This window comes from Anomaloglossus baeobatrachus, chromosome 4, assembly GCF_048569485.1.
Source record: "Anomaloglossus baeobatrachus isolate aAnoBae1 chromosome 4, aAnoBae1.hap1, whole genome shotgun sequence".
Lineage (NCBI taxonomy): Eukaryota > Metazoa > Chordata > Amphibia > Anura > Aromobatidae > Anomaloglossus > Anomaloglossus baeobatrachus.
Window position 1 is genome coordinate 657,356,826 of NC_134356.1, and position 26,258 is coordinate 657,383,083.

Here is a 26,258-nt window from a genome sequence, read left to right on the forward strand (position 1 = left end):
GAGCATGCTGGGGGCCCTAGTATGGGCCCTCTTTTCTTCCATCCGACATAGTCAGCAGCTGCTGCTGACTAAACAGTGGAGCTATGCGTGGATGTCTGACCTCCTTCGCACAAAGCAGAAAACTGGTGAGCCAGTGATCCCACTGGGGGTGTATAGCCAGAAGGGGAGGGGCCTTACACTTTTTAGTGTAATGCTTTGTGTGGCCTCCGGAGGCAGTACTATACACCCAATCGTCTGGGTCTCCCAATGGAGCGCCAAAGAAAATGATTTTTACTTGGAATAATAATTTTCTCTTCACACTTTGTTTTCGGCACAGAGCGCTCCTTTGCAGCAATTCCAGCTTTGCAGACCTTTGGCATTCTAGCTGTTAATTTGCGGAGGTAATCTGGAGATATTTCGCCCCATGCTTCCCCCCCTCACAAATTGGATTGGGTTGATGGGCACTTTTTGGTACCATATGGTGTATTGCAAATATAAAAATGGCTATTTTTTGAGTCTATACATTATGTTAAACTAGAACATATTGATTAGTCAGACAGACGAAGTGTACATGGTTACAAAATCTTGTATATACTTAAGGATTTCTGTGTGTTTGTCTTGAATATACAGACAAACAATATATCCATTTACCTAGCTCAAATACCTGATGTGTATTCTTGGGAGACTTGAATGCTGTGGGTTTATTACCCCATTGTCTGATGTGTGGTGTATCTCTGGTTCATCTATGCCCAATGACTGGCCATCAAAGGGCATGGATCAATAAGACTACAACACATTAACTTTAAGGCTTGTAATATTGTTCAAGCCTTTTTAAGATCAGCTGAAGTATAGCACAGACAGAAGCTCGTGTTTCCTGCACCGTGAGACGTCCGGTCAGTGATGTCCAGGAGTCTCTGTCTATGTCCTGCTTCTCTGACTTCCAGACAGATGATGTCCAAAGCTCCTTGGTGATGTAAGTATATTTAACTGTACTTAACCTTTGTATGTTGAATATACAAAAGTGTACGCAATATCATACTTTTCCTTTAAGTTTGTATTTCATATTAACCTTTATAATAAAATTACTTATTTGCCTTCTTTAAAGCCGTATCTGAACCTTAGTGTTAAAAATATTAGCAAAACATTTGGCGTAGTCGGCAGGATACGCAGAAGGCTTTGAGTATTTTTGTTAGTGTGATATTGCGTAAAATATGCCTCGTTTTAAGAAAGTGGTTGTGAGTGAATGCATTGAGATTCCAGGTTGGGAACAGACTCCCTATGATATTTTGGCAACCAAGTGGTCGCATAGTGTTGGTTTGAGTGAACCATGGGACAAATGTTTGAAAAATGCTGAACCTGTAGATGTGGTTGAATGCTTGCAGAAAGTGAAAGTGGAGAAAGGTAAAGAATTGGGTGCTGTTGGTAGGCGTGGATGGATCCTGTTGTCTGCATATAGAAAACAGCATGAGGAAAAGATACGTATGGTAACAAAAGTTCAGGAATTAGAGAGACAGTTGTGTGAGGTCCAGACTGCATTGGTTACAGCACAGTGTCAGAATAAGTTGTCAGTGGACAAATGTGATGGCTATCAGCATGATGCAGACAAGTCTGCTGTATGTATAGAGCAGTATAAATACAGAAAGAAGAGAGGGAAGGAGAATAGAAAGGAAGTAGCTTTGACCATAGCCAAAGCGGGGTCAGAGGGGAACTCAGATGAGTGGAGTGGTGACGTACAGAACTCATCTGATTCTGAAAATGTCACCGACCCAGAACAAGAGGATGAACATGTCAGTGGGGAGAAGGAAATTGATCCTCATCTTAACCCAATAAGAGTTCATCCAATATACCATAGACAAGTTGTAGAAACAGCTAGAGGTAAACAGAACAGGAATATGGTAGAGGATTGCAGTCAGCTTCTTGATCGTTTTTCACAAAGGTCAAATGAACCTTTGATAGCTTGGATAGTCAGATTATGGGAGACAGGGGCTCATGGAGTACAGCTGGATGCTGTGGATGGCCCAAAGTTTGTTCAACTCAGCCATGAGCCTGTAGTGAAGGAAGCATTTTGTTCCTTGATAGTTCAGCGACCACATGTGGTGTGTAGTATGATGGATGTTGTGGCTATGGCATTGCAGCATAAATACCCATCCGAGGCGGACTGGCCGCCTAATGAAAAACCATGGTTTACATTGAAAGATTGTGCTCGGAGATTGAAGGAGGAGGCTATGAAAAATGCTATTTCAGCAAGTGCATATGACAATTACATGCAAGTTGTTGTAAGTGTTTCTATTAGAAATTGTATCATTAGAAATGCCCCTGCAGCTTATAAACATGTCATGATGGCATTAATGGTAAATCAGACTGGGAAACCCATCTCCAATACATTGGAGGCGATCCGACAGTTAGGGGGTCTGGGAGAATGGGGTCCCAAACAGAGAGATCAGCTTAATTTTGAAGAACAGTGTAACAACGTCAAAAGTAGTACAAATCGTAGATCCCGTGTTACCAGGAGAGATATGTTTATGGCCCTGATAAAGGATGGTGTTCCCTGGGATAAAATAGACGGGATTAGTACTGACGAGATGTGGAAATTGTATCAAAAGAGAAAATTGTATCAAAGGAGAAGACTCAATAAAAAGTCAGGGGTTTCACATAATAAAAAGGTTGCAGCAAAAGATTCTGAATCTCCACAGCGGAGGCGAAGCAGGACACGGGGAGAAAGAGGGCCCACTTTCTCATCGTCACCAGCAAAGCCTATACCACCGGGGGTGTTGGATCTGTATGCTGAAGTCAAATGTTTGGTGCAGGAAATCAAAGCCCAACAGAAGAGGTTGTCATCATCTTCCATCAAGATGTCTCCATCTGAAATGGAAGATAGATGGGGGGAAAAAGATAAGGGTAATATTGAGACCACAGAGGAGATTGAAAAAGATAAGGGTAATATCGAGACCACAGAGGAGATTGAAAAAAAATAAGGGTAATATTGAGACCACAGAGGAGATTGAAATTTATAAGGGTAATATTGAGACCACAGAGGAGATTGAAAAAGATAAGGGTAATATTGAGACCACAGAGGAGATTGAAAAAGATAAGGGTAATATTGAGACCACAGAGGAGATTGCCACCAATACAGAATGTACAGAGATATGTAAAGAGAAAAGTAATATAAAAGCCATTCCTGCTCATAAACAATACAGAGCCGTCCAAATGTTCACAAAGGAGAGACTGGAAACCAGGAGGATCCCTGTGTTCAGTCTATTGGAAGGGCAATTATTTTTGCTATTGTTTGGTTGGTCTCATATTTACATACCCATGCTGATAATTAATACAGCACAATATACCAATATGGTTGGGTAAATAGTGAACTTTTTAGGCTGTCAAGTTAGATGTGAATCTTTTAGCATATGGATAATGGACTGGATAAAATTGTGTTTTGTGCATTATTTGAGCTTATATGCTAATCATGTTTGTGCTTTCTTTTTAGACTGGAGACCAGAGTTTTACATGTTATTAGAGCAATCAGGCTAAAACAATGAAACAAGTAATCATCCCATTGTGATGAATGGGTATTGTATTTACCTAATGGTTGTTGTTTGTTTTATGTGTATGTTCAATCAGGACCACAGTAGGCTTGTAAATGCCCTCTCAGTATGATGGTCTCATGGTCCAAAGGTCAGATTTGGCATTCAACTGAACTCAGTTAATAAGAGAAGGGATAGATCAGGATTATTAATTAAGGTAATTCTAATGAATAGTGGAGACAGTGACATGTTAATCAGTTGATGGTACTGTCTATTTCTAAAATGTAGATAGAGGGAGGGCTCCTTCAGTTCTGCAGAGAAGATAAATGATTTGGATCTTCACATCCTATCAATGATTGTGCAAACATTTGGGTGAAACAATTGAGTGACAAAGGTCCTCCAGAACCTGTTGAAGTCATTGCTCGAGGAGCAGACAATGTGCTGACAGTTATGAAAACAAGAAAAGTGGGAATACATCCCAACTGACAGATGAGTAATATGTGTATTTTTGTCCCTTTAGATCAAACTCTGGAAATGTTGCATCATTGGCGCCACCATGGGCATGGATCTACTTCCGTCAGAAGCCAAGCAACCTTCAGACCGAAAACAGAGAGACCAACCATGGAAAATGTGGCCTTATTGAAAACCAAACAGAATCTATGGGTTTACCTGGCTCAGCTGATGAATACGAGCCATTTTTGTATAACAAAGACTACCAGTGATGACAATATATGAGAAACTTGTATCGAGGCGCTACTGACCCCTTTACATAAATGAAGACCTAGAAGAAGAAGATGTGACCCAAAACTTCATCTCCAATCTGTATTGTGCCTATATGAACTGCACTGGGGAACATTCTCTAACAGAAGAGATGATTGCCCTAAGGACTCAAAGGGTTACATGAGCTGATCTATCAGAGGACTTGTTAAAGCAAAATAGGCAGATGTCAACAATTAAAAATACAGAATAAGACAGGGCATAAACAGATTGCTATTATTTGTGTCTCTCATACAAATAAAAAATGCAAACGTATGAGGGCAGGAAATAATATGAGATTAACAATATAATGACTGTTTCATTATATACAAAAAATGTAAAATTGTTAACGAAATCATAGATACAAGGATTATCTATAATAATTGTAGGAACACTCACTGTAGCAGCACATGCAGCTAAAGCAATAGGACGATTCTCTTGTTTGGTGGCTAAATTTATCACAAGTAGAGATGGATTTATACTAGATTAATTACATTACACAAGATAATGGTAGATGGTGGGAATGTGTATTTTCTTAGTTACCTCATTATATATATTAGGAGTAATTTTTGCTATTGTGCATGCATTGCTTTGTGTTGTTGTATCATCCGCTAAAACTATGCCGTTAGGGTATGGGACATTGTATAAATAATCTATGGCTCAAAATAGCCAAGGGTGGAATGTATTGCAAATATAAAAATGGCTATTTTTTGAGTCTATACATTATGTTAAACTAGAACATATTGATTAGTCAGACAGACGAAGTGTACATGGTTACAAAATCTTGTATATACTTAAGGATTTCTGTGTGTTTGTCTTGAATATACAGACAAACAATATATCCATTTACCTAGCTCAAATACCTGATGTGTATTCTTGGGAGACTTGAATGCTGTGGGTTTATTACCCCATTGTCTGATGTGTGGTGTATCTCTGGTTCATCTATGCCCAATGACTGGCCATCAAAGGGCATGGATCAATAAGACTACAACACATTAACTTTAAGGCTTGTAATATTGTTCAAGCCTTTTTAAGATCAGCTGAAGTATAGCACAGACAGAAGCTCGTGTTTCCTGCACCGTGAGACGTCCGGTCAGTGATGTCCAGGAGTCTCTGTCTATGTCCTGCTTCTCTGACTTCCAGACAGATGATGTCCAAAGCTCCTTGGTGATGTAAGTATATTTAACTGTACTTAACCTTTGTATGTTGAATATACAAAAGTGTACGCAATATCATACTTTTCCTTTAAGTTTGTATTTCATATTAACCTTTATAATAAAATTACTTATTTGCCTTCTTTAAAGCCGTATCTGAACCTTAGTGTTAAAAATATTAGCAAAACATATGGTCAAGCTGCTCCCACAACAGCTCAATAGGGTTGAGATCTGGTGACTGGGCGGCCACTCCATTACAGATAGGGAAGAAGCAGGCAGCTGGTATTCTAAATAGTTCATGCATAATTTGGAGCTGTACTCTGTCTAGGTCATTGTCCTGTTGTAGGATGAAATTGGCTCCAATCAAGCGCTGTATACAGGGTATGGCATGGCATTACAAAATGGAGTGATAGCCTTCCTTATCCAAAATCCCTTTTACCTTGTACAAATCTCCCACTTTACCAGCACCAAAGCAACCCCAGACCATCACATTACCTCCACCATGCCAAACAGATGGCGTCAGTCACTCTTCCAGCATCTTTTCAGTTGTTCTGCGTCTCACAAATGTTCTTCTGTGTGATCCAAACACCTCAAATTTCGATTCGTCTGTCCATAACACTTTTTTCCAATCTTCCTCTGTCCAATGTCTGTGTTCTTTTGCCCATAATAATCTTTCCTTTTTATTAGCCAGTCTCAGATATGGCTTTTTTTTTGCCACTCTGCCCTGAAGGCCGGCATCCCGGAGTCACCTCCTCATTGTAGACATTGACACTGGCGTTTTGTGGGTACTATTTAATGAAGCTGCCAGGTGAGGACCTGTGAGGCGTCGATTTCTCACACTGGAGACTCTAATGTACTTGTTTTGTTGCTCAGTTGTGCAGCGCGGCCTCACACTTCTCTCTACTCTGGTTAGAGCCTGTTTGTGCTCGCCTCTGAAGGGAGTAGTACACACCGTTGTAGGAAATCCTCAGTTTCTTGGCAATTTCTCGCATGGAATATCCTTCATTTCTAAGAACAAGAATAGACTGTCGAGTTTCACGTGAAAGTTCTCTTTTTCTGGCCATTTTGAGAGTTTAATGGAACCGACAAATGTAATGCTCCAGATTCTCAACTAGCTCAAAGGAAGGTCAGTTTTATACCTTCTCTAATCAGCAAAACTGTTTTCAGCTGTGCTAGCATACTTACACAAGGGATTTCTAAACATCCATTAGCCTTCTAACATAGTTAGCAAACACAATGTACCATTAGAGCACTGGAGTGGTGGTTGTTAGAAATGGGCCTCTATACACCTATGTAGATATTGCATTATAAACCAGACGTTTGCAGCTAGAATAGTCATTTACCACATTACAATGTATAGAGGGGATTTCTGTTTAATTCAATGTGGCTTCATTCAAAAAAAATAAATAAATAAAATTAAAAAAAAAATAAAAAATAAATAAAAATGTGCTTTTCTTTAAAAAATAAGGAAATATCAAAGTGACCCTAAACTTTTGAACTGTAGTGTATAATCAGAGCTTCTGGATTTCGAGTCTTGATACACAGAGTGTTGCACATTTTGACATTAGTGTAATCGCTGTTAGTTTACGAGCAATTATAGTCTATAAAGTGGTGTATTATGAGCCGCCACCACATCCCACGCCTCCGGATATGACTGTACACCACCCAGCAATGCGTTGCTCACCTGCTGGACTCTTTGATGAGTGCTATGGCAATCATGATCCTTTTCCGGAGGAATATCAGTAACAAGATGATGACTACTTCCATAATACACAGAATGATCACTGCAGATACAAGCATGAATGAGTATATAAGATAAAACACCACAAACTGGCGGGAATCATCCTCGGCAGCCGATAATGGTCACAGATTTCCATTTGCGATTACACATCACACACCTCTGGAGCATTTTAACCATCGATCTCAGGAGTAAACCGGGCTATGAACGTCTATGGCTTAAAGTGGTTTGAGGCTCAATTTCTTTTTTCTGCTTTAATTACATTAATTTTGGCTTAAAATTATTTTTGCAATCGGTTTTCATGAAAAAATGTTGCATGGTTTGCCTTCTATAGCTCCTCTCAGCTGAGTTATAATCACATCTGTAACGCTCGCCGCCGGAGATGTGCTGCGGTGACCAAAAGCGGACCCACTGACCCCAGGGAGATCCCGGGCCTATCCGTAAGCGGGGTACAGAACGGGACTGTGGCAGCCGACCCCAGGACAGGGGCGGGACACAGGACCAGACAGGCTGAGTCTCCAGTGTAGACAGGGACCAAGAGGGTGGCTTGAGGCAGACAGCACAGGCAGGACGGACCGGCAGAGTCACTAGAAAGGCAGATGGCATGCCAGGCAGAGTCTCACCAACAGGACAGGAACGGGCAGGACAGGACTGGAACCAGGTGCCAATAGGGCAGGACAGGCTGGAACCAGGTACGGGTAGGACAGGCTGGAACCAGGTGTCAACAGGGCAGGACAGGCTGGAACCAGGTGTCAACAGGGCAAGACGGGTTGCAACCAGGTACCAACGGGGCAGGACAGGACGGGAACCAGGTGCCAAAACAGGATAGGACGGGAACCAGGTGCCAAAACAGGACAGGACGGGAACCAGGTGCCAAAACAGGACAGGACGGGAACCAGGTGCCAAAACAGGACAGGACGGGAACCAGGTGCCAAAACAGGACAGGACGGGAACCAGGTGCCAAAACAGGACAGGACGGGAACCAGGTGCCAAAACAGGACAGCACCGAAACCAGGTGCCAACAGGCAGAACGGGCTGGAACCAGGTATGGACAGGACATAACAGGTTAAGCAGGACAGGGCAGGTGACCTGACAACTAGCTAGACAGAACACAACTGAAGGTGTTGATCAGGTACCTCCCCAAGTGAGAGAGTGCCTTAAATACCAAGCACTTCTCAGCGATAGGCACTTCCTAGGAGTGGCATGCTGGCCCTTTAAGAGAAGGTCAGTGGCACGAGCGCGCACTCCCTAAAAGCACTCCGGGAGGAACTGTGACACGCGCGCACAGACTCTGGGAGGGGGGGAAGCAGAAAGAAGCCACGTGAGGACCGCGGGGATGCCGAGCAGCGTGGACAGAAGCGGCCGCGGCAGTGGGTGAGAGCACGTCGATGCGAGGGGGAGACAGGAGCACAGGGACACCAGTGCTCATGTATAGTTTCAATGTCCCCTTGCCCAATTTTTGGACTTACTGAATGCCAGCCACGTCTGCCGCAGGTGCAGATATACCCGTAAATCGCTCTGAAACCCGAGGTCGGTCAATTTGACGTCAGAGCCCGCCGTTCCCTTCAGTCGGGCGTACTCCATGTAACAATGGAAGATTCCTGCAGGGGTAGGAGAATACGGAGGTTGTCAGGGTGGAAGCCAAGAAGGGCGTAAGACCACCACGCATGGCCGTTACTCACCATATCCCATCACCGCGATCACCAATACGATCATCACCCAGACCATAATCCCAGCCAAGAATCTGAGCAAGACTACGAAAATCAGGCTGATGATCATGGCGATGACCAGACCGCTGCAAACGATGGGTACAGATTAGATTCAGAACACGGAGGTGAGGCATCGGGGGAAGGACCGGCAGGAACTTACAGGATTATCCAGTACCAAGACACGGTGTAGTCCTCGAATATCTTCATGGCCACTTGCCGCGCCTCCAGCACCACGTTGGCCTTCCTGTATGAAGTAGGAGGGTCAGTGCACAATACATAACACAGACCTGCCCGGCACCGGGGGCTCACGGGCAGGACTCACTTAGCTCCTTCCACCAGGTCCGTCACGTTGCGTTGTCTTTGCTTTCCTCCATCATCGAATGTTGTTGAGTTTCCGACCATCACCACCCCGTTGTTTATGTTAATAGCCGGGAAGCATCTTCTGGTAACTGAGAAAAAGAGCACAAAAACTGTATTGTTAGATGTCTGCCCCTCCTACTGCAGTAAACAGACAACAGGGAGGAGCTATGGGACATGAAGTCTACCCCCTCCCACCACAGTCATGAGGGAGGAGCTATGTCACAATGAGACTGCTCTTCCCATCAAATTCATGAAGGAGCAGGTATAGGACAGTGATTGCTCCTCCCACCAGTCATGAGGGAGGAGCTATGTGACATGGAGACTACTTCTCCCACCAAGGTCATGAGGGAGGAGCTATGTGACATGAAGACTACTCCCAAGGTCATGAGGGAGGAGCTATGTGACATGAAGACTACTCCCACCAAGGTCATGAGGGAGGAGCTATGTGACTGACTGCTCCTCCCTCATGGCTGGTTGGAGGGGCAATGTGACTGCTCATCTCCTCCCTCATGACTGATGGGAGAGATGACATTGAGACTGCTCCTCACATCCACAGCCATGAGGGAGGGGCAATGTGACTGCTCCTCCCATGAGTCATGAGGGAGGAGGTATGTGACATGGAGAATGCTCCTCCCATTACAGGATGACACAAAGAAGGATGGAGCTATGCAATGAGACTGCTCCTCACACCACAGTAATAAGGGACGACAATTAGTGTGCTTCTACCACAGTCATGAGGGAGGAGCTATGTAACAGACTGCTCCTCCCTACAAAGGATGATACAGAAAGGAGGGTGGAGCTATGTAACTGATTGCTCCTCCCACCAGTTATGAGGGAGGAGCCTTTGTGACATTTACTGTGCTTTTGCCAGTTATGAGGGAGGAGCTATGTAACAGTGATTGCTCCTCCCACCACAGTCATGAGGGAGGAGTTATGTGACATTATGTCTGCCCCTCCCACCTCTGTCATAGAGAAGTAGGAGTTATGTAAAGAAGGGAATTTTGTTTACTTACCGTAAATTCCTTTTCTTCTAGCTCCAATTGGGAGACCCAGACAATTGGGTGTATAGCTACTGCCTCCGGAGGCCACACAAAGTATTACACTTAAAAGTGTAAAGCCCCTCCCCTTCTGCCTATACACCCCCTGTGCATCACGGGCTCCTCAGTTTTGGTGCAAAAGCAAGAAGGAGGAAAAGTTATAAATTGGTTTAAAGTAAATTCAATCCGAAGGAATTTCGGAGAACTGAAACCATTCAACATGAACAACATGTGTACACAAAGAACAACAGCCCGAAGGGAACAGGGGCAGGTGCTGGGTCTCCCAATTGGAGCTAGAAGAAAAGGAATTTACGGTAAGTAAACAAAAAAGAGAATTTTGTTTACTTACCGTAAATTCTTTTTCTTATAGTTCCGTCATGGGAGACCCAGACCATGGGTGTATAGCTACTGCCCCCGGAGGACACACAAAGTTACTACACTCAAAAACGTGTAGCTCCTCCCTCCTAGCATATACACCCCCTGCTAGCCAGATCTAGCCAGTTTAGTGCAAAAGCTGAAGGAGGACATCCACCCACAAGAGAGACAGAGTAAAAACCGGAAGAACCGGAACCTCTGTCCACAAGAATAACAGCCGGTGAAGACACACGGAACAAGAAACCTGCCAACAGGCATAGGGAGGGTGCTGGGTCTCCCATGATGGAACTATAAGAAAAAGAATTTACGGTAAGTAAACAAAATTCTCTTTTTCTTTATCGTTCCTATGGGAGACCCAGACCATGGGACGTTCAAAAGCAGTCCATGGGTGGGAATAAACAGACAACTGAGAAGCAGGCAAACCTAACTTCACAAATGGGCGACAGACGCCGGAAAAATGCGTCTGTCCAAGCCCACGTCTGCCAAAGCATGAGCATGCGTTGGGAGTGCTTTGAAAAAGCATGCAGACTAATTTGAGCTGCAGTCTGACAGACCTATTGAGCCGCAACCTGGTGCCTGAAAGCCCAAAAATAAAGGCGCCGACAGGTCTGACCAAATGTGCCCCGATCCCCAGCGGGGAAGGCACCTGAGTACACTCATAGGTCTCGGAAATGGGCGACCTAGGCCAACATCAGGGTCAGCTTAGATGCCGAGAGACCGTTACGCTGACGACCAGTCAGCACTAGAGAGGTGCACCGCCTAATAACGGTGGTGCGAGACATATAGATCCGGAGCGCCCGCACCAGATCCAGGATATGCAACGCTTCCTCAAGCGATGAACAGGAGCCGGACAAAAGGAAGGCAGGAAAATTGCCCCGGATAAGGTGGAGGCAGAAACTACCTTAGGGAAAAAAGTCCGGAGTCGGACGAAGACCACCTTGTCTTGATGCAAAAGACCAAAAAAAGGGGGACGACTCCGAGAGAGTGCAGCCAGAACTCTCAGGCGGGAAATTATGGCCACTAGAAGGTGTACCTTTCTGTGAAAGATAAAACAACAAAACCTCCCCAAGAGGCGCAAAGGGGGGGTTTCCGGGAACCGGGAGGACCGGATTAAGGTCCCAGGTCTCCATAGGCCGCCGGAAGAAGCGGAATGATGTGAGATGCGCCCTTAAAGGAGCGCACCGGAGCCAGCCGGGCGATACGCCGCTGGCACATACTGACAGGGCCGAGACCTGTCCCTTAATGAGGGATAGTCTTAGCCGTAGACCGGACTGTGGAAGGGACAGGAGGGTCGGCTAGGCCAAAAAGGTCAAAGGACACTTTGGAGCTCGAGTCAAGGCAGAGATGACTTCGGGAAGGATATCAGAAGTCGCTAGGATCCAGGACTCAAGAGCTATGCCGTGAAGAACTCTGACGGGAAAAACTGACCTTTTGAGAAAAGGTCTGAACGGTCCGGAAGATGCCATGGCAACCCAACGGACAGAAGGAGCAGGTCAGAGGACCAAGCCCGCTTGGGTCAGTCTGGAAGAATGACCCGACGGCCCCCTTTACCGATCTTGCGCAGGACTCTGGACAAGAGGAAGAGGGTGAAATTCGAAAAGAGACAAGCTGGGATCAAACATGAACCAGTGTGTCTACCGCAAAACCTGAGGATTGTGGACCGCGGTTGGACAGCTGAAATAGCCTGCCTCGTAGTTTTCACATCTAGGATGTGGACTGCGGATACGGTGGACTAGGAGTCCCTTGTCCACTGAGGAATGTTGAGCCGCCAAGATTGCCAGGCGGCTGAGCGTCCCGCCCTGGAAGCTGAAATAGGAAAACGCTGTCACGTTGTCCGACTGGACTCGAATGTGCCTAGCCGCTCACAGATGGGGAAGGCTTGGAGAGCCAGAAATACAGCAGTGATTTCCAGCACATTGATCCAGAGGGCTGATTCGGACAGAGTCCAAGCGCCCTGCGCTCCACGGTGGAGATATCCTGCTCCCCAGGCGGATAGGCTAGCATCCTGGTGAGGATCACCCAGGACGGGCCAGAGAGGAGCGCCCCTGAGACAGAGTATCATAGTATCATCATAGTATCATAGTTTTAAGGTTGAAGGGAGACTCTAAGTCCATCTAGTTCAACCCGTAGCCTTACATGTTGATCCAGAGGAAGGCAAAAAACCCCAATGTGGCAAACAAGTTCCAATGGGGAAAAAATTTCCTTCCTGACTCCACATCCGGCAATCAGACTAGTTCCCTGGATCAATACCCTGTCATAAAATCTAATATACATAACTGGTTATATTAAATTTTTCAAGAAAGGCATCCAGGCTCTGCTTAAATGTTAGTAGTGAATCACTCATTACAACATCATGCGGCAGAGAATTCCACAGTCTCACTGCTCGTACAGTAAAGAATCCTCGTCTGTGATTATGATTAAACCTTCTTTCCTCAAGACGTAGCGGATGCCCCCGTGTTCCAGTCGCAGGCCTAGGTGTAAAAAGATCTTTGGAAAGGTCTCTGTACTGTCCCCTCATATATTTATACATTGTGATTAGATCCCCCGTAAGCCTTCGTTTTTCCAGACTAAATAACCCCAAGTTTAATAACCTGTCTTCGTATTGCAGCCCCCCCATTCCTCTAATAATCTTGGTCGCTCTTCTTTGCACCCTCTCCAGTTCAGCTATGTCCTTCTTATATATCGGTGACCAGAATTGTACACAGTATTCTACGTGCGGTCGCACTAGTGACTTGTACAGGGGTAGAACTATATTTTTTTCATGAACACTTATACCTCTTTTAATACATCCCATTATTTTATTAGCCCTGGCAGCAGCTGCCTGACACTGTCCACTAAAGTGAAGTTTACCATCCACCCATACACCCAGGTCTTTTTCTGTGTCTGTTTTACCCAGTGTTCTACAATTAAGTACATAATCATAAATGTTATTTCCTCTACCCAAGTGCATGACCTTACATTTATCTACATTAAACTTCAATTGCCACTTCTCAGCCCAATCCTCCAATTTACATAAATCTCCCTGTAATATAAAATTATCCTCCTCTGTATTGATTACCCTGCAGAGTTTAGTATCATCTGCAAATATTGAAATTCTACTCCGCATGCCCCCAACAAGGTCATTTATAAATATGTTGAAAAGAAGCGGGCCCAATACTGACCCCTGTGGTACCCCACTATGAACTGAGACCCAGTCCGAGTACGTACCATTAATAACCACCCTTTGTTTCCTATCACTGAGCCAGTTTTTAACCCAGTTACACATATTTTCCCCTATCCCCATTATTCTCATTTTATGTACCAACCTTTTGTGTGGCACCGTATCAAAAGCTTTTGAAAAGTCCATATACACAACATCCACTGCATTTCCCTGGTCCAGGCTTGAACTTACCTCTTCATAGAAGCTGATCAAATTAGTTTGACAGGATCGATCCCTCATAAACCCATGTTGATACTCTGTCATAAGGTTATTTTTCTTGAGATACTCCAGTATAGCATCTCTCAAGAAACCCTCAAGGATTTTACCAACCGTAGAGGTTAAACTTACCGGCCTATAATTTCCCGGCTCAGTTTTTGTCCCCTTTTTGAATATTGGCACCACATTTGCTATGCGCCAGTCCTGCGGTACCGACCCTGTTATTAAGGAATCTGAGAAGATTAAAAATAATGGTCTATCTATCACAGAACTCAATTCCTGTAGTATTCTGGGGTGTATGCCATCCGGGCCCGGAGATTTGTCAACCTTAGTGATTTCGAGGCGGCGGCGTACTTCCTGCTGGGTTAAGCAGGTAATATTCAAGGGTGAATTTATGGTATCACTGGTCATGTCATCTGCCATGGCATTTTCTTGTATAAAAACCGTAGAAAAAAAGTCATTCAGCAGGTTGGCTTTACCCTCATCCCCTTCCACCATTTCACCAAGACTATTTTTAAGGGGGCCAACACTATCGCTTTTCAGTTTTTTACTGTTTATGTAGTTAAAGAATATTTTAGGATTATTTTTACTTTCTCTCGCAATGAGTCTCTCTGTCTCAAACTTAGCTAACTTAATTTGCTTTTTACATATTTTATTTAATTTTCTATAATTATATAATGCCTCATCACTACCTACCCTCTTTAATGCTTTTAAGGCTGTTTTTCTTTTATTGCTTCCCTTACAGCTCTATTTAGCCATAGGGGTTTCCTCCTATTTCTAGCATGTTTGTTCCCATAGGGTATATTTTCTGCACAAGCCCTATTCAGGATGCTCATAAAAGTCTCCCATTTGCTTTGTGTACTTTTATTACTTAGTACATCATCCCAGTTTATTGCACTAAGATCATCTCTCAACCGTTTAAAATTTGCTTTCCTGAAGTTTAGTGTCCTTGTAGCCCCTCTACTAGACATCTTACTAAAGAATACATGAAAACTTATTATTTTGTGATCACTATTCCCCAAGTAACCCCCAACTTGTATATTTGATATGCGGTCTGGCCTATTGGTTAGTACAAGGTCTAGTAGTGCTCCCCCTCTTGTGGGGTCATGTACCATTTGTGAAAGGTAATTATCTTTCATTGTTATCAAAAATCTATTTCCTTTGCTGGAACTGCAAGTTTCTGTTCCCCAATTTATATCAGGATAGTTAAAGTCCCCCATAATAATTACCTCTCCGAGACTCGCTGCTTTATCAATTTGCTTTATGAGGAGATTCTCTACCTCTTCCATAATATTCGGCGTCTTATAACACACCCCTATCAGTATTTTATTATTCATTCTCCCCCCCCTTATCTCCACCCATAGGGACTCTACATTCTCAGTACCCTCACATATGTTGTCACGCAGGATGGGTTTTAAGGATGATTTTACATATAGACACACACCTCCCCCTCGCTTATTTGTACGGTCATTCCTGAATAGGCTATAACCCTGTAAATTAACAGCCCAGTCATAGCTCTCATCCAGCCATGTCTCTGATATCCCCACTATATCATCATTTTCTTCCAACAATATTAATTCTAATTCCTCCACCTTATTTGTGAGGCTTCGGGCATTAGTGTACATGCACGTTACGTATGACTCTGTACCTGTATTCCTGCTTACTGTATTAACTGTCCTAACCCTTCCCCCCGTACCACCCCCAATTTCATTACTTGTGCCCTGGTCACTATCTGCACTACATTCCCCTTCTATAAAGTGAATACCCTCGCCCCCCATTCCTAGTTTAAACACTCCTCCAACCTTCTAGCCATTTTCTGCCCCAGCAGAGCTGCACCCTCCCCATTAAGATGCAGCCCATCCCTAGCATAGAATCTGTAGCCAACTGAAAAGTCGGCCCAATTCTCCAGGAACCCAAAACCCTCTTTCCTACACCAATTCTTGAGCCACCTGTTAACCTCCCTGATCTCTCTTTGCCTCTCTGGTGTGGCTCGTGGCACAGGTAGTATTTCCGAAAATACCACCTTTGAGGTCCATGCTTTAAGCTTACAATCTAATTCCCTAATTCCCTGAAATCATCTTTAAAGGACCTTCCACCTACCTCTAACTTTGTCATTTGTGCCAATATGACACCACTGACACCACAATAAGCCACCACTGAAAACGAGCCTCTGGTCAGTGGCGAAGCCACCACCCCGTGGGAGGATTGAGTTCGCTTGTACAGCGGAAAACATCCAGTCTCAGAGGACGCAGGGGAAACTGGGCAAGGAACCGCTTCCATTGACGCCCCTGGTTCGAAGTCAGAGTGGACTTAGATAGAAAGACAAGACACCCGAATAGGTCAGCGTGGCGAGAGTGAGCGAGCACTCTGCTAAGAGTCAGCCCTGGATGAAGCCCCAACAAGAAGGCTGACCAGGGCAAAAGATCACTGCCAAACCCTAGGGGTGCAAGGACCGTAATCACAGCTGCCTCAATGATAATACTCGAGGGGCCTTGGCTAATCCCAAGGGAAGAGCCACGAATTGGACCACTCAGATTGTCAAAACGTAGTCAACGCTGCTAGAGTGAGACATGCTGCTGAGGAGGAGATTCTATGATAAAGAATTAACTCCTTCAGAATGCCTGAGAGTGTATAAAAAGTGCACAACCAGAGGTTGTGACTTATCAGGCCATATTATGAGTGCCCTCCGGATTCCAAGCCTGGACCCTCAGCCAGAATTCCTTCCCTCTGCTGCAAGGCAGCCAGCGCCGACCAGTGTACTAAGACGCTGAGAAAATGGCGCCAGAGTGAGGGGGGGAGGCGGGGGTTAACCCAGGAGCGGGAATCGGAGGGCGAAGGAGATGTACAGGGGAGGGAATCATCACCTCAAAAAGGAGCGTCCTCCCCTGTGCAGAGCGGCCGGCTCTGCAGCGTCCCCCTGCATGCCTGACATGCAGGGGAACGAAACGAAACTAGGCCGCGGCTGAAGCCGGGGCCTAAAGTTATGCGTGCGGCCGAAAATCAGGCCTCATCGGCGCGGTTCTCAGTAAAAACTGTGGAACCGGCCGGAAACACAGTAAACAAAGCAGCATTATTCAGCAATCACTGTACCCCCAAATAAAAGTGCCCCACATGCAGAAAGACCCTCTGAATAAACGTCTCTATACTTAGCTTTGAGACGCAGGGTCCAGTCCCTGTGGGGTGGGGGTCAGTGCTCCGTCCAGCAGGGTCCTGCACAAGGGCTGCGGATGGAGGCCGGTCTCCTGCAAGGCAGTGAGAACCGTGTTGGCTCCCACTTCAAATCAGAGCCCCTGAGGGATGTTGAAGGAGCGCGGCATGAAGGGCTCCTGCCCTGAAGTCAACCTTAACAGCACTGCCGCCAGGGGAGTGTGAAGGGACATGCCGGGGGTCCAGTGGACCCGCTTTTCTTCCAAATCTTTAGTAAAAAATGAAAAATCAAAAAAGGATGCATGTGTGTGTGTGGATCCTCCTGACACAAAGCAAGAAACTGGCTAGATCTGGCTAGCAGGGGGTGTATATACTAGGAGGGAGGAGCTACACGGTTTTGAGTGTAGTAACTTTGTGTGTCCTCCGGGGGCAGTAGCTATACACCCATGGTCTGGGTCTCCCATAGGAACGATAAAGAAATTCCCTTCTTCTTTGTCGCTCCATTGGGAGACCCAGACAATTGGGACGTCCAAAAGCAGTCCCTGGGTGGGTAAAATAATACCTCGTAATAGAGCCGTAAAACGGCCGTTTCCTACAGTTGGGCAACCGCGGCCTGAAGGACTTGTCTACCTAGGCTGGCATCCGCCGAAGCATAGGTATGCACCTGATAGTGTTTCGTGAAAGTGTGCAGGCTCGACCAGGTAGCCGCCTGACACACCTGCTGAGCCGTAGCCTGGTGCCGCAAAGCCCAGGACGCACCCACGGCTCTGGTAGAATGGGCTTTCAGCCCTGAGGGAACCGGAAGCCCAGAAGATCGGTAAGCTTCGAGAATTGGTTCCTTGATCCACCGAGCCAGGGTTGATTTGGAAGCTTGTGACCCTTTACGCTGGCCAGCGACAAGGACAAAGAGTGCATCCGAGCGGCGCCGTACGAGAAATGTAGAGTCTGAGTGCTCTCACCAGATCTAACAAGTGCAAATCCTTTTCACATTGGTGAACTGGATGAGGACAAAAAGAGGGTAAGGAGATATCCTGATTGAGATGAAAGGGGGATACCACCTTAGGGAGAAATTCCGGAACCGGACGCAGAACCACCTTGTCCTGGTGAAACACTTTAGGTGCTGCTTACCGACCGCTCAAAGCGGTTGTGTGATCACCAGAATCCCTGCCTGGGCCTCCCAGAGCATAAAAACTGAGAAGCCCGTGATGCACGGGGGGTGTATAGGCAGAAGGGGAGGGGCTTTACACTTTTAAGTGTAATACTTTGTGTGGCCTCCAGAGGCAGAAGCTATACACCCAATTGTCTGGGTCTCCCAATGGAGCGACAAAGAAAGTATCCTTTCCTCCACCAGTCATGAGGGAGGAGCTATGTTACAGTGACGTGTACTCCCACCACAGTCATGAGGGAGGAGCTATGTAACAGTGACTGCTCCTCCCACCAGTCGTGAGGAAGGAGCTATGTTAGTAAGTGCTCCTCCCACCACAGTCATGAGGGAGGCGTAATGTTAGTGACTGCCCTTCCCACCGCAGTCATGGAGAAGAGATATGTAACCGTAACCTTTTCTCCCACCAGTCATGAAGGAGGAGCTATGTAACTGACTGCTCCTTCCCCCGTAGTCATGAGGGAGGAGCTATGTTACAGTGACTGCTCCTTCCACCAGTCATGAGGGAGGAGCTATGTAACATTGACTGCTCCTCCCACCATAGTCATGAGGGAGGAGCTATGTTACAGTGACTGCGCCTCCCACCATAGTCATGAGGGAGGAGCTATGTTACAGTGACTGCTCCTCCCACCATAGTCATGAGGGAGGAGCTATGTTACAGTGACTGCGCCTCCCACCATAGTCATGAGGGAGGAGCTATGTTACAGTGACTGCTCCTTCCAACAGTCATGAGGGAGGAGCTATGTAACTGACTGCTCCTCCCACCAGTGTCATGAGGGAGGAGCTATGTGATACGATGTCGTCCCCTCCTGCTACTCACATGGTTTGCTCGGTGTGATCATAGCTGGACAGTCTCGGTCTCGGAGAACTTCCACAGAACTCTGACAGAAAAGGAAAGCAGTGATTAGTGAGATATAAGAAGGCCATCCTCCAGCCCACAAGTTCCCGCACATTACTCCTCGTCACCATCTTATCTAATCTGGGCTCCCACAGCCACACACCAGTAACAATCACTGCTCAGGGGCCTTAAAGGGGTTGTACAGGGTTAGAAAACACGGCTGCTTTCCTGAGACCATTGGTGTGAAATTGCGGTAGGAATCCCTCTACCTTTGGACCGGTGTCACAGAAAGTGGGTCTGGGAGCAGACTAGCACTCGCCCCTTCTGTTTCTGGGGTCCGCTCTCGGGAATTACGCCACAAGTTACCTTTGTGAAGTTGTTGAAGCCGTCTCTGCAGAACTGCTTGTAGTAGTCGAAGCTCTCCTGGGCCGTGGTCACACTGAGATACGTGAGGAATCTGTCCGGACATTTCTCCACACAGATCTGTCAGAAAACACCCCGACCATTAGCACCGAGGCGTCACCTATCAACGTCCTCATATAGGGTGGGAATGGGGCAAGGAGCCTAAAGATACACCTGTGGCCCTGACCAAGCAGATTTATCTATACATCACTGGTTACAGGAATATCCCTTTAAATCTGGCATCAATACCATTAATCTGACAGATACCGGATCATCAGATAGTCTGAACAATAGAGGGGAGTAAAAATGCCAGGAGAACGTTCAGTCCTCTTTTAGTCTTAAAGGGGTATTCCTATCCCAATATGCAATAGGTGTTATCATAATAATATTTGCAAATACCCCCAATTAGAAATGTAGTATAGTTCTCCTGATTAGCTATGTCTCTTACCTCATGTACAGGGTATTGCAGCTTAGGTATCTATGGTTACGACCACAAGCAACTGTCACTATATGAATGAACGTAACCGTATACCTAAGTTGCAGCAATGCCCTGCACATGAGGTAAGAGACATAGCTAATCAGGAGAACTATACTATATTTCTATGTCTCTTACCTCATGTGCAGGTTATTGCAACTTAGATATCTACAGTTAAGTTCACTCATGTAGTAACAGTTGCTTGTAGTCGTAATCCTGGATACCCAAGGTCCTGTAATGCCCTGCACATCAGGAAAACTATACTGCATTTCTAATTGGAGGAATTTGTTTGAAATACTTAACAAAAAAGTGTGAAACGTCTGAAAATCTGTCTTATATTCTAGGTCAGGGGTGGGGAACCTTTTTTCTGTCGGGGGCCATTTGGAAATTTCTACCAACCTTCGGGGGCCGCACAAAATTATCAATGTTTAAATGACCCTGCTATATTGGGTGAAGCAATTAATTAACTGGGGGCATGGGGCTGGGGGCACAGACACCACACGCGGGGCTGGGGGCACAGACACCACACGCGGGGCTGGGGGCACAGACACCACACGCGGGGCTGGGGGCACAGACACCACACGCGGGGCTGGGGGCACAGACACCACACGCGGGGCTGGGGGCACAGACACCACTGGAGGGGCTGGAGGCACAGACACCACTGGAGGGGCTGGAGGCACAGACACCACTGGGGGGAGGCACAGACATCACTGGGGGGGAGGCACAGACATCACTGGGGGGGGAGGCACAGACATCACTGGGGGGGGAGGCACAGACATCACTGGGGGGAGGCACAGACATCACTGGGGGGGGAGGCACAGACATCACTGGGGGGGGAGGCACAGACATCACTGGGGGGGGAGGCACAGACATCACTGGGGGGGGAGGCACAGACATCACTGGGGGGAGGCACAGACAGGACTGGGGGGGGTTGCACACAGGACTGGGGGGGGCAGCACACAGGACTGGGGGGGGCAGCACACAGGACTGGGGGGGGCAGCACACAGGACTGGGGGGGGCAGCACACAGGACTGGGGGGGGGCAGCACACAGGACTGGGGGGGGGCAGCACACAGGACTGGGGGGGGGCAGCACACAGGACTGGGGGGGGGCAGCACACAGGACTGGGGGGGGGCAGCACACAGGACTGGGGGGGGGCAGCACACAGGACTGGGGGGGGGCAGCACACAGGACTGGGGGGGGGCAGCACACAGGACTGGGGGGGGGCAGCACACAGGACTGGGGGGGGGGCAGCACACAGGACTGGGGGGGGGCAGCACACAGGACTGGGGGGGGGGCAGCACACAGGACTGGGGGGGGGGCAGCACACAGGACTGGGGGGGGCAGCACACAGGACTGGGGGGGGCAGCACACAGGACTGGGGGGGGCAGCACACAGGACTGGGGGGGGCAGCACACAGGACTGGGGGGGTGCACACAGGACTGGGGGGGTGCACACAGGACTGGGGGGGTTCACACAGGACTGGGGGGGTTCACACAGGACTGGGGGGGGCTGCAAACAGGACTGGGGGGGCTGCACACAGGACTGGGGGCGGCTGCACACAGGACTGGGGGCGGCTGCACACAGGACTGGGGGGGGCTGCACACAGGACTGGGGGGGGCTGCACACAGAACTGGGGGGGGCAGCACACAGGACTGGGGGGGGCAGCACACAGGACTGGGGGGGGCAGCACACAGGACTGGGGGGGTGCACACAGGACTGGGGGGGTTCACACAGGACTGGGGGGGTTCACACAGGACTGGGGGGGGCTGCAAACAGGACTGGGGGGGCTGCACACAGGACTGGGGGCGGCTGCACACAGGACTGGGGGCGGCTGCACACAGGACTGGGGGGGGCTGCACACAGAACTGGGGGGGGCAGCACACAGGACTGGGGGGGGGCAGCACACAGGACTGGGGGGGGCAGCACACAGGACTGGGGGGGTGCACACAGGACTGGGGGGGTGCACACAGGACTGGGGGGGTTCACACAGGACTGGGGGGGTTCACACAGGACTGGGGGGGGCTGCAAACAGGACTGGGGGGGCTGCACACAGGACTGGGGGCGGCTGCACACAGGACTGGGGGCGGCTGCACACAGGACTGGGGGGGGCTGCACACAGAACTGGGGGGGGCTGCACACAGGACTGGGGGGGGCTGCACACAGGACTGGGGGGGGCTGCACACAGGACTGGGGGGGGCTGCACACAGGACTGGGGGGGGCTGCACACAGGACTGGGGGGGGCTGCACACAGGACTGGGGGGGGCTGCACACAGGACTGGGGGGGGCTGCACACAGGACTGGGGGGGGCTGCACACAGGACTGGGGGGGGCGCACACAGGACTGGAGGGGGTGCACACAGGACTGGGGGGGTGCACACAGGACTGGGGGGGTGCACACAGGACTGGGGGGGTGCACACAGGACTGGGGGGGTGCACACAGGACTGGGGGGGTGCACACAGGACTGGGGGGGTGCACACAGGACTGGGGGGGGTGCACACAGGACTGGAGGGGGTGCACACAGGACTGGAGGGGGTGCACACAGGACTGGAGGGGGTGCACACAGGACTGGGGGGTGCACACAGGACTGGGGGGTGCACACAGGACTGGGTGATGGGCTGCACATAGGATTGTGTGGGGGTGCACACAGGACATTGGGGGGCTGCACACAGGACTGGGGGAGGGGTGCACACAGGATTGGGGGGGTGCAAACAGGACTACTGGGTGATGGGCTGCACACAGGACTGGGGGAGGGGTGCACACGACATTGGGGGCCACACTGCGCTGAGAGTTTCATGCAACTCTGGGGGTGAGGGTTTACAGAACTGGTGTGGGGAGGCACAAAGCATTGGGCAGGGCACATGGCAGCAGAGGGTCGGCGCTGGACTCACAGCAGCATTGCACTCACATCACCGGAGTGCAGGAGCCGGACACTGCATCAGAAGGAGAAGGCAGGCACTGATCTCCGGAGGGCAGGGGGCGGACACACAAGGCTGGAAGCTGAGGCTGCTGTGGACCCGCCCACAATTGGCACTGGCCAACGGGAGAACACATTGCAGCACAAACAGCAATGTGTGGATTTAAAGGGCCGGCGGCAGCAAACTGCGGTGACAGCACCAGCACTGCCTCCCCCGGGAATCTGCCCAGGGGCCACATAAAAGGTCATGGCGGGCCGCATGCGGCCCGGAGGTTCCCCACCCCTGTTCTAGGTTCTTCAAAGTAACCTCCTTTTGCTTTGATTACTGCTTTGCACACTCTTGGCATTCTCTTGATGAGCTTCATGAGGTAGTCACCAGAAATGGTCTTCACTTCACAGGTGCGCCCTGTCAGGTTTAATAAGTGGGATTTCTTGCCTTATAAATGGAGTTTGGACTATCAGTTGTGTTCTGCAGACGTCTGGTGGATACAGAGCTGATAGTCCTATTGAATAGACTGGTAGAATCTGTATTATGGCAAGAAAAAAGTAGCTAAGTAAAGAAAAACGAGTGGCCACCATTACTTTAAGAAATGAAGGTCAGTCAGTCCGAAAAATTGGGAAAACTTTGAAGGTGTCCCCAAGTGCAGAGGCAAAAACCATCAAACGCTACAAAGAAACTGGCTGACATGAGGACCGCCCCAGGAAAGGAAGACCAAGAGTCACCTCTGCTGCGGAGGATAAGTTTATCCAAGTCACCAGCCTCAGAAATCGCAGGTTAACAGCAGCTCAGATTAGAGACCAGGTCAATGCCACACAGAGTTCTAGCAGCAGACACATCTCTAGAACAACTGTTAAGAGGAGACTTTGTGCAGCAGCCTTCATGGTAAAATAGCTGCTAGGAAACCACTGCTAAGGACAGGCAACAAGCTGAAGAGACTTGTTTGGGCTAAAGAACACAAGGAATGGACATTAGACCAGTGGAAATCTGTGCTTTGGTCTGACGAGTCCAAATTTGAGATCTTTGGATCCAACCACAGTGTATTTGTGCGATGCAGAAAAGGTGAACGGATGGACTCTACATGGCTGGTTCCCACCGTGAAGCATGGAGGAGGTGTGATGGTGTGGGGGTGCTTTGCTGGTGACACTGTTGGGGATTTATTCATAATTGAAGGCATTCTGAACCAGCATGGCTACCACAGCATCTTGCTGTGGCATGCTATTCCATCTGGTTCGCGTTTAGTTGAACCATCATTTATTTTTCAACACGACAATGACCCCAGACACACCTCCAGGCTGTGTAAGGGCTATGTGACTAAGATGGAGAGTGATTGGGTGCTAAGCCAGATCACCTGGCCTCCACAGTCACCAGACCTGAACCCAATCGAGATGGTTTGGGGTGAGCTGGACCGCAGAGTGAAGGCAAAAGGGCTAACAAGTGCTAAGCATCTCTGGGAACTCCTTCAAGACTGTTGGAAAACTATTTCCGGTGACTACCTCTTGAAGCTCATCAAGAGAATGCCAAGAGTGTGCAAAGCAGTAATCAAAGCAAAAGGTGGCTACTTTGAAGAACCTAGAATATAAGACATATTTTCAGTTGTTTCACACTTTTTTGTTAAATATTTCATTCCACATGTGATAATTCATAGTTCTGATGCCTTCAATGTGAATCTACAATTTTCAGAGTCATGAAAATAAAGAAAACTCTTTGAATGAGAAGGTGTGTCCAAACTTTTGGTCTGTACTGTACTGTAATATATAATACACACAGGGTGGTCCAAAAGTAGGTGGGCAGTATGTGTAATAGGGTTATCAAACATGGTGTAAAGTGAAACTGACTCAGTTGCCCTTAGCAACCAATCAGATTCCACCTTTCATTTTCCAAAGAGTCTGTGAAGAATGAAAAGTGGAATCTGATTGGTTGCTAAGGGCAACTGAGTCAGTTTCACTTTACACCATGTTTGATAACCCTATTACACATACTGTCCACCTACTGTGGACCACCCAGTGTGTATTTTATATTATATATATATAATAAATATATATTTTTATTTCGGTATGGTCTTTATTGGGTGTGTGTATATTATACATATATATATATATATATATATATATATATACACATATATATATATATATATATATATATATATATATATATATATATATATATATATATATATATATATGTATGTATAATATACACACACCCAATAAAGACCATACCGAAATAAAAATATATATTTAATATATATATATATATATATATATATATATATATATATATATATTATATTATATAAAATTTATTTTTTTTGTTTTGTTTTTTTTTATAAATTGCTCAGTGTATGTGGAAAAGTAATGTTAGAGCTTCACTAAATGGTCAGAAACCTCCTCAGTCCCAAACAAATAAATCTAGTTAAAAACAGCAGTTGGAAAATATGGAGGGGAGAGGAGGGAGATGCAGCTGCTGTGTTTCACTAAATCAGTTAAAAAAAAAAAAAATAAAATATATAGGGAAGGTGAAAAAGCTAATCTGATTGGTCAGAGCTCAGGCGCCACACCAGTAAAGCCCGCCCACTTAGCCGGCATGGAGATAATCAGGCGGATTATAGGGCTATAGATTATCCGCAGCCCAGCAGGGAAGGGGTGACATGGCTTCCTCCATCCTGCCATTTCAGTCACCTGGGTGGTGGGACACTGGAACTCCAGCAGGACGAGGGGGCTGGCGCATTTCATGATATTGAAGTAAAATAAGTACGGCTTCTTCCTGTGAGGAGAGAATAAATGGCCACAGTCACCTCGAGTGTAGTCAGACCGCCTGTATACGGCCGTGTTCAGCCCCACATAAGAGTGGACGTCTCAGAATTAAAGGCACAATGTGAACACAGACAGACACGCCAGTACATGACACTAAAGCGCAACGTGCCGTAAAGCGATGCCTGTGCCACTCTCCGCCCTGCACGAGGCAATACACAGCAGCACTAAAGAAAGTGATAAAAACGCAATGTGTGATCACAGCCTTATGCAGCTCCCAGTGATCTCCATGATCTGTGTGCGCCTCCTAGAGGTCAATGCAGGCAGCTGCAATCATTTTCATGCCAGTTTGCGGCTATCCATCTAAAGCTGTGGTTATCAGCCATAACCATTAAAAGGGCTTTTCCACCAAAATGTCGTTCTAGTTTGTGTTTTCATTGCAGTTCTTTGGCTCACAGAGGGGTCCTGACCGGGCTAAAGAGTCACATGGAGGCTCCCCCTATTCATACAGTACAAAGTA

The 26,258-nt window shown here is 47.5% G+C and overlaps 1 protein-coding gene across 1 annotated transcript in view; it reads right to left on the reverse strand.

Annotated features, from left to right (window-relative positions):
• The window catches only part of SLC44A2 (solute carrier family 44 member 2 (CTL2 blood group)), a 91,375-nt gene that overhangs the window by 20,152 nt on the left and 44,965 nt on the right, over positions 1-26,258 (reverse strand). The window contains 8 exon segments of the mRNA XM_075343886.1: positions 7,095-7,194; positions 8,618-8,749; positions 8,831-8,943; positions 9,018-9,101; positions 9,180-9,306; positions 19,174-19,234; positions 19,558-19,674; positions 25,667-25,751. Coding sequence (XP_075200001.1) covers positions 7,095-7,194; positions 8,618-8,749; positions 8,831-8,943; positions 9,018-9,101; positions 9,180-9,306; positions 19,174-19,234; positions 19,558-19,674; positions 25,667-25,751 — 819 coding nt within the window.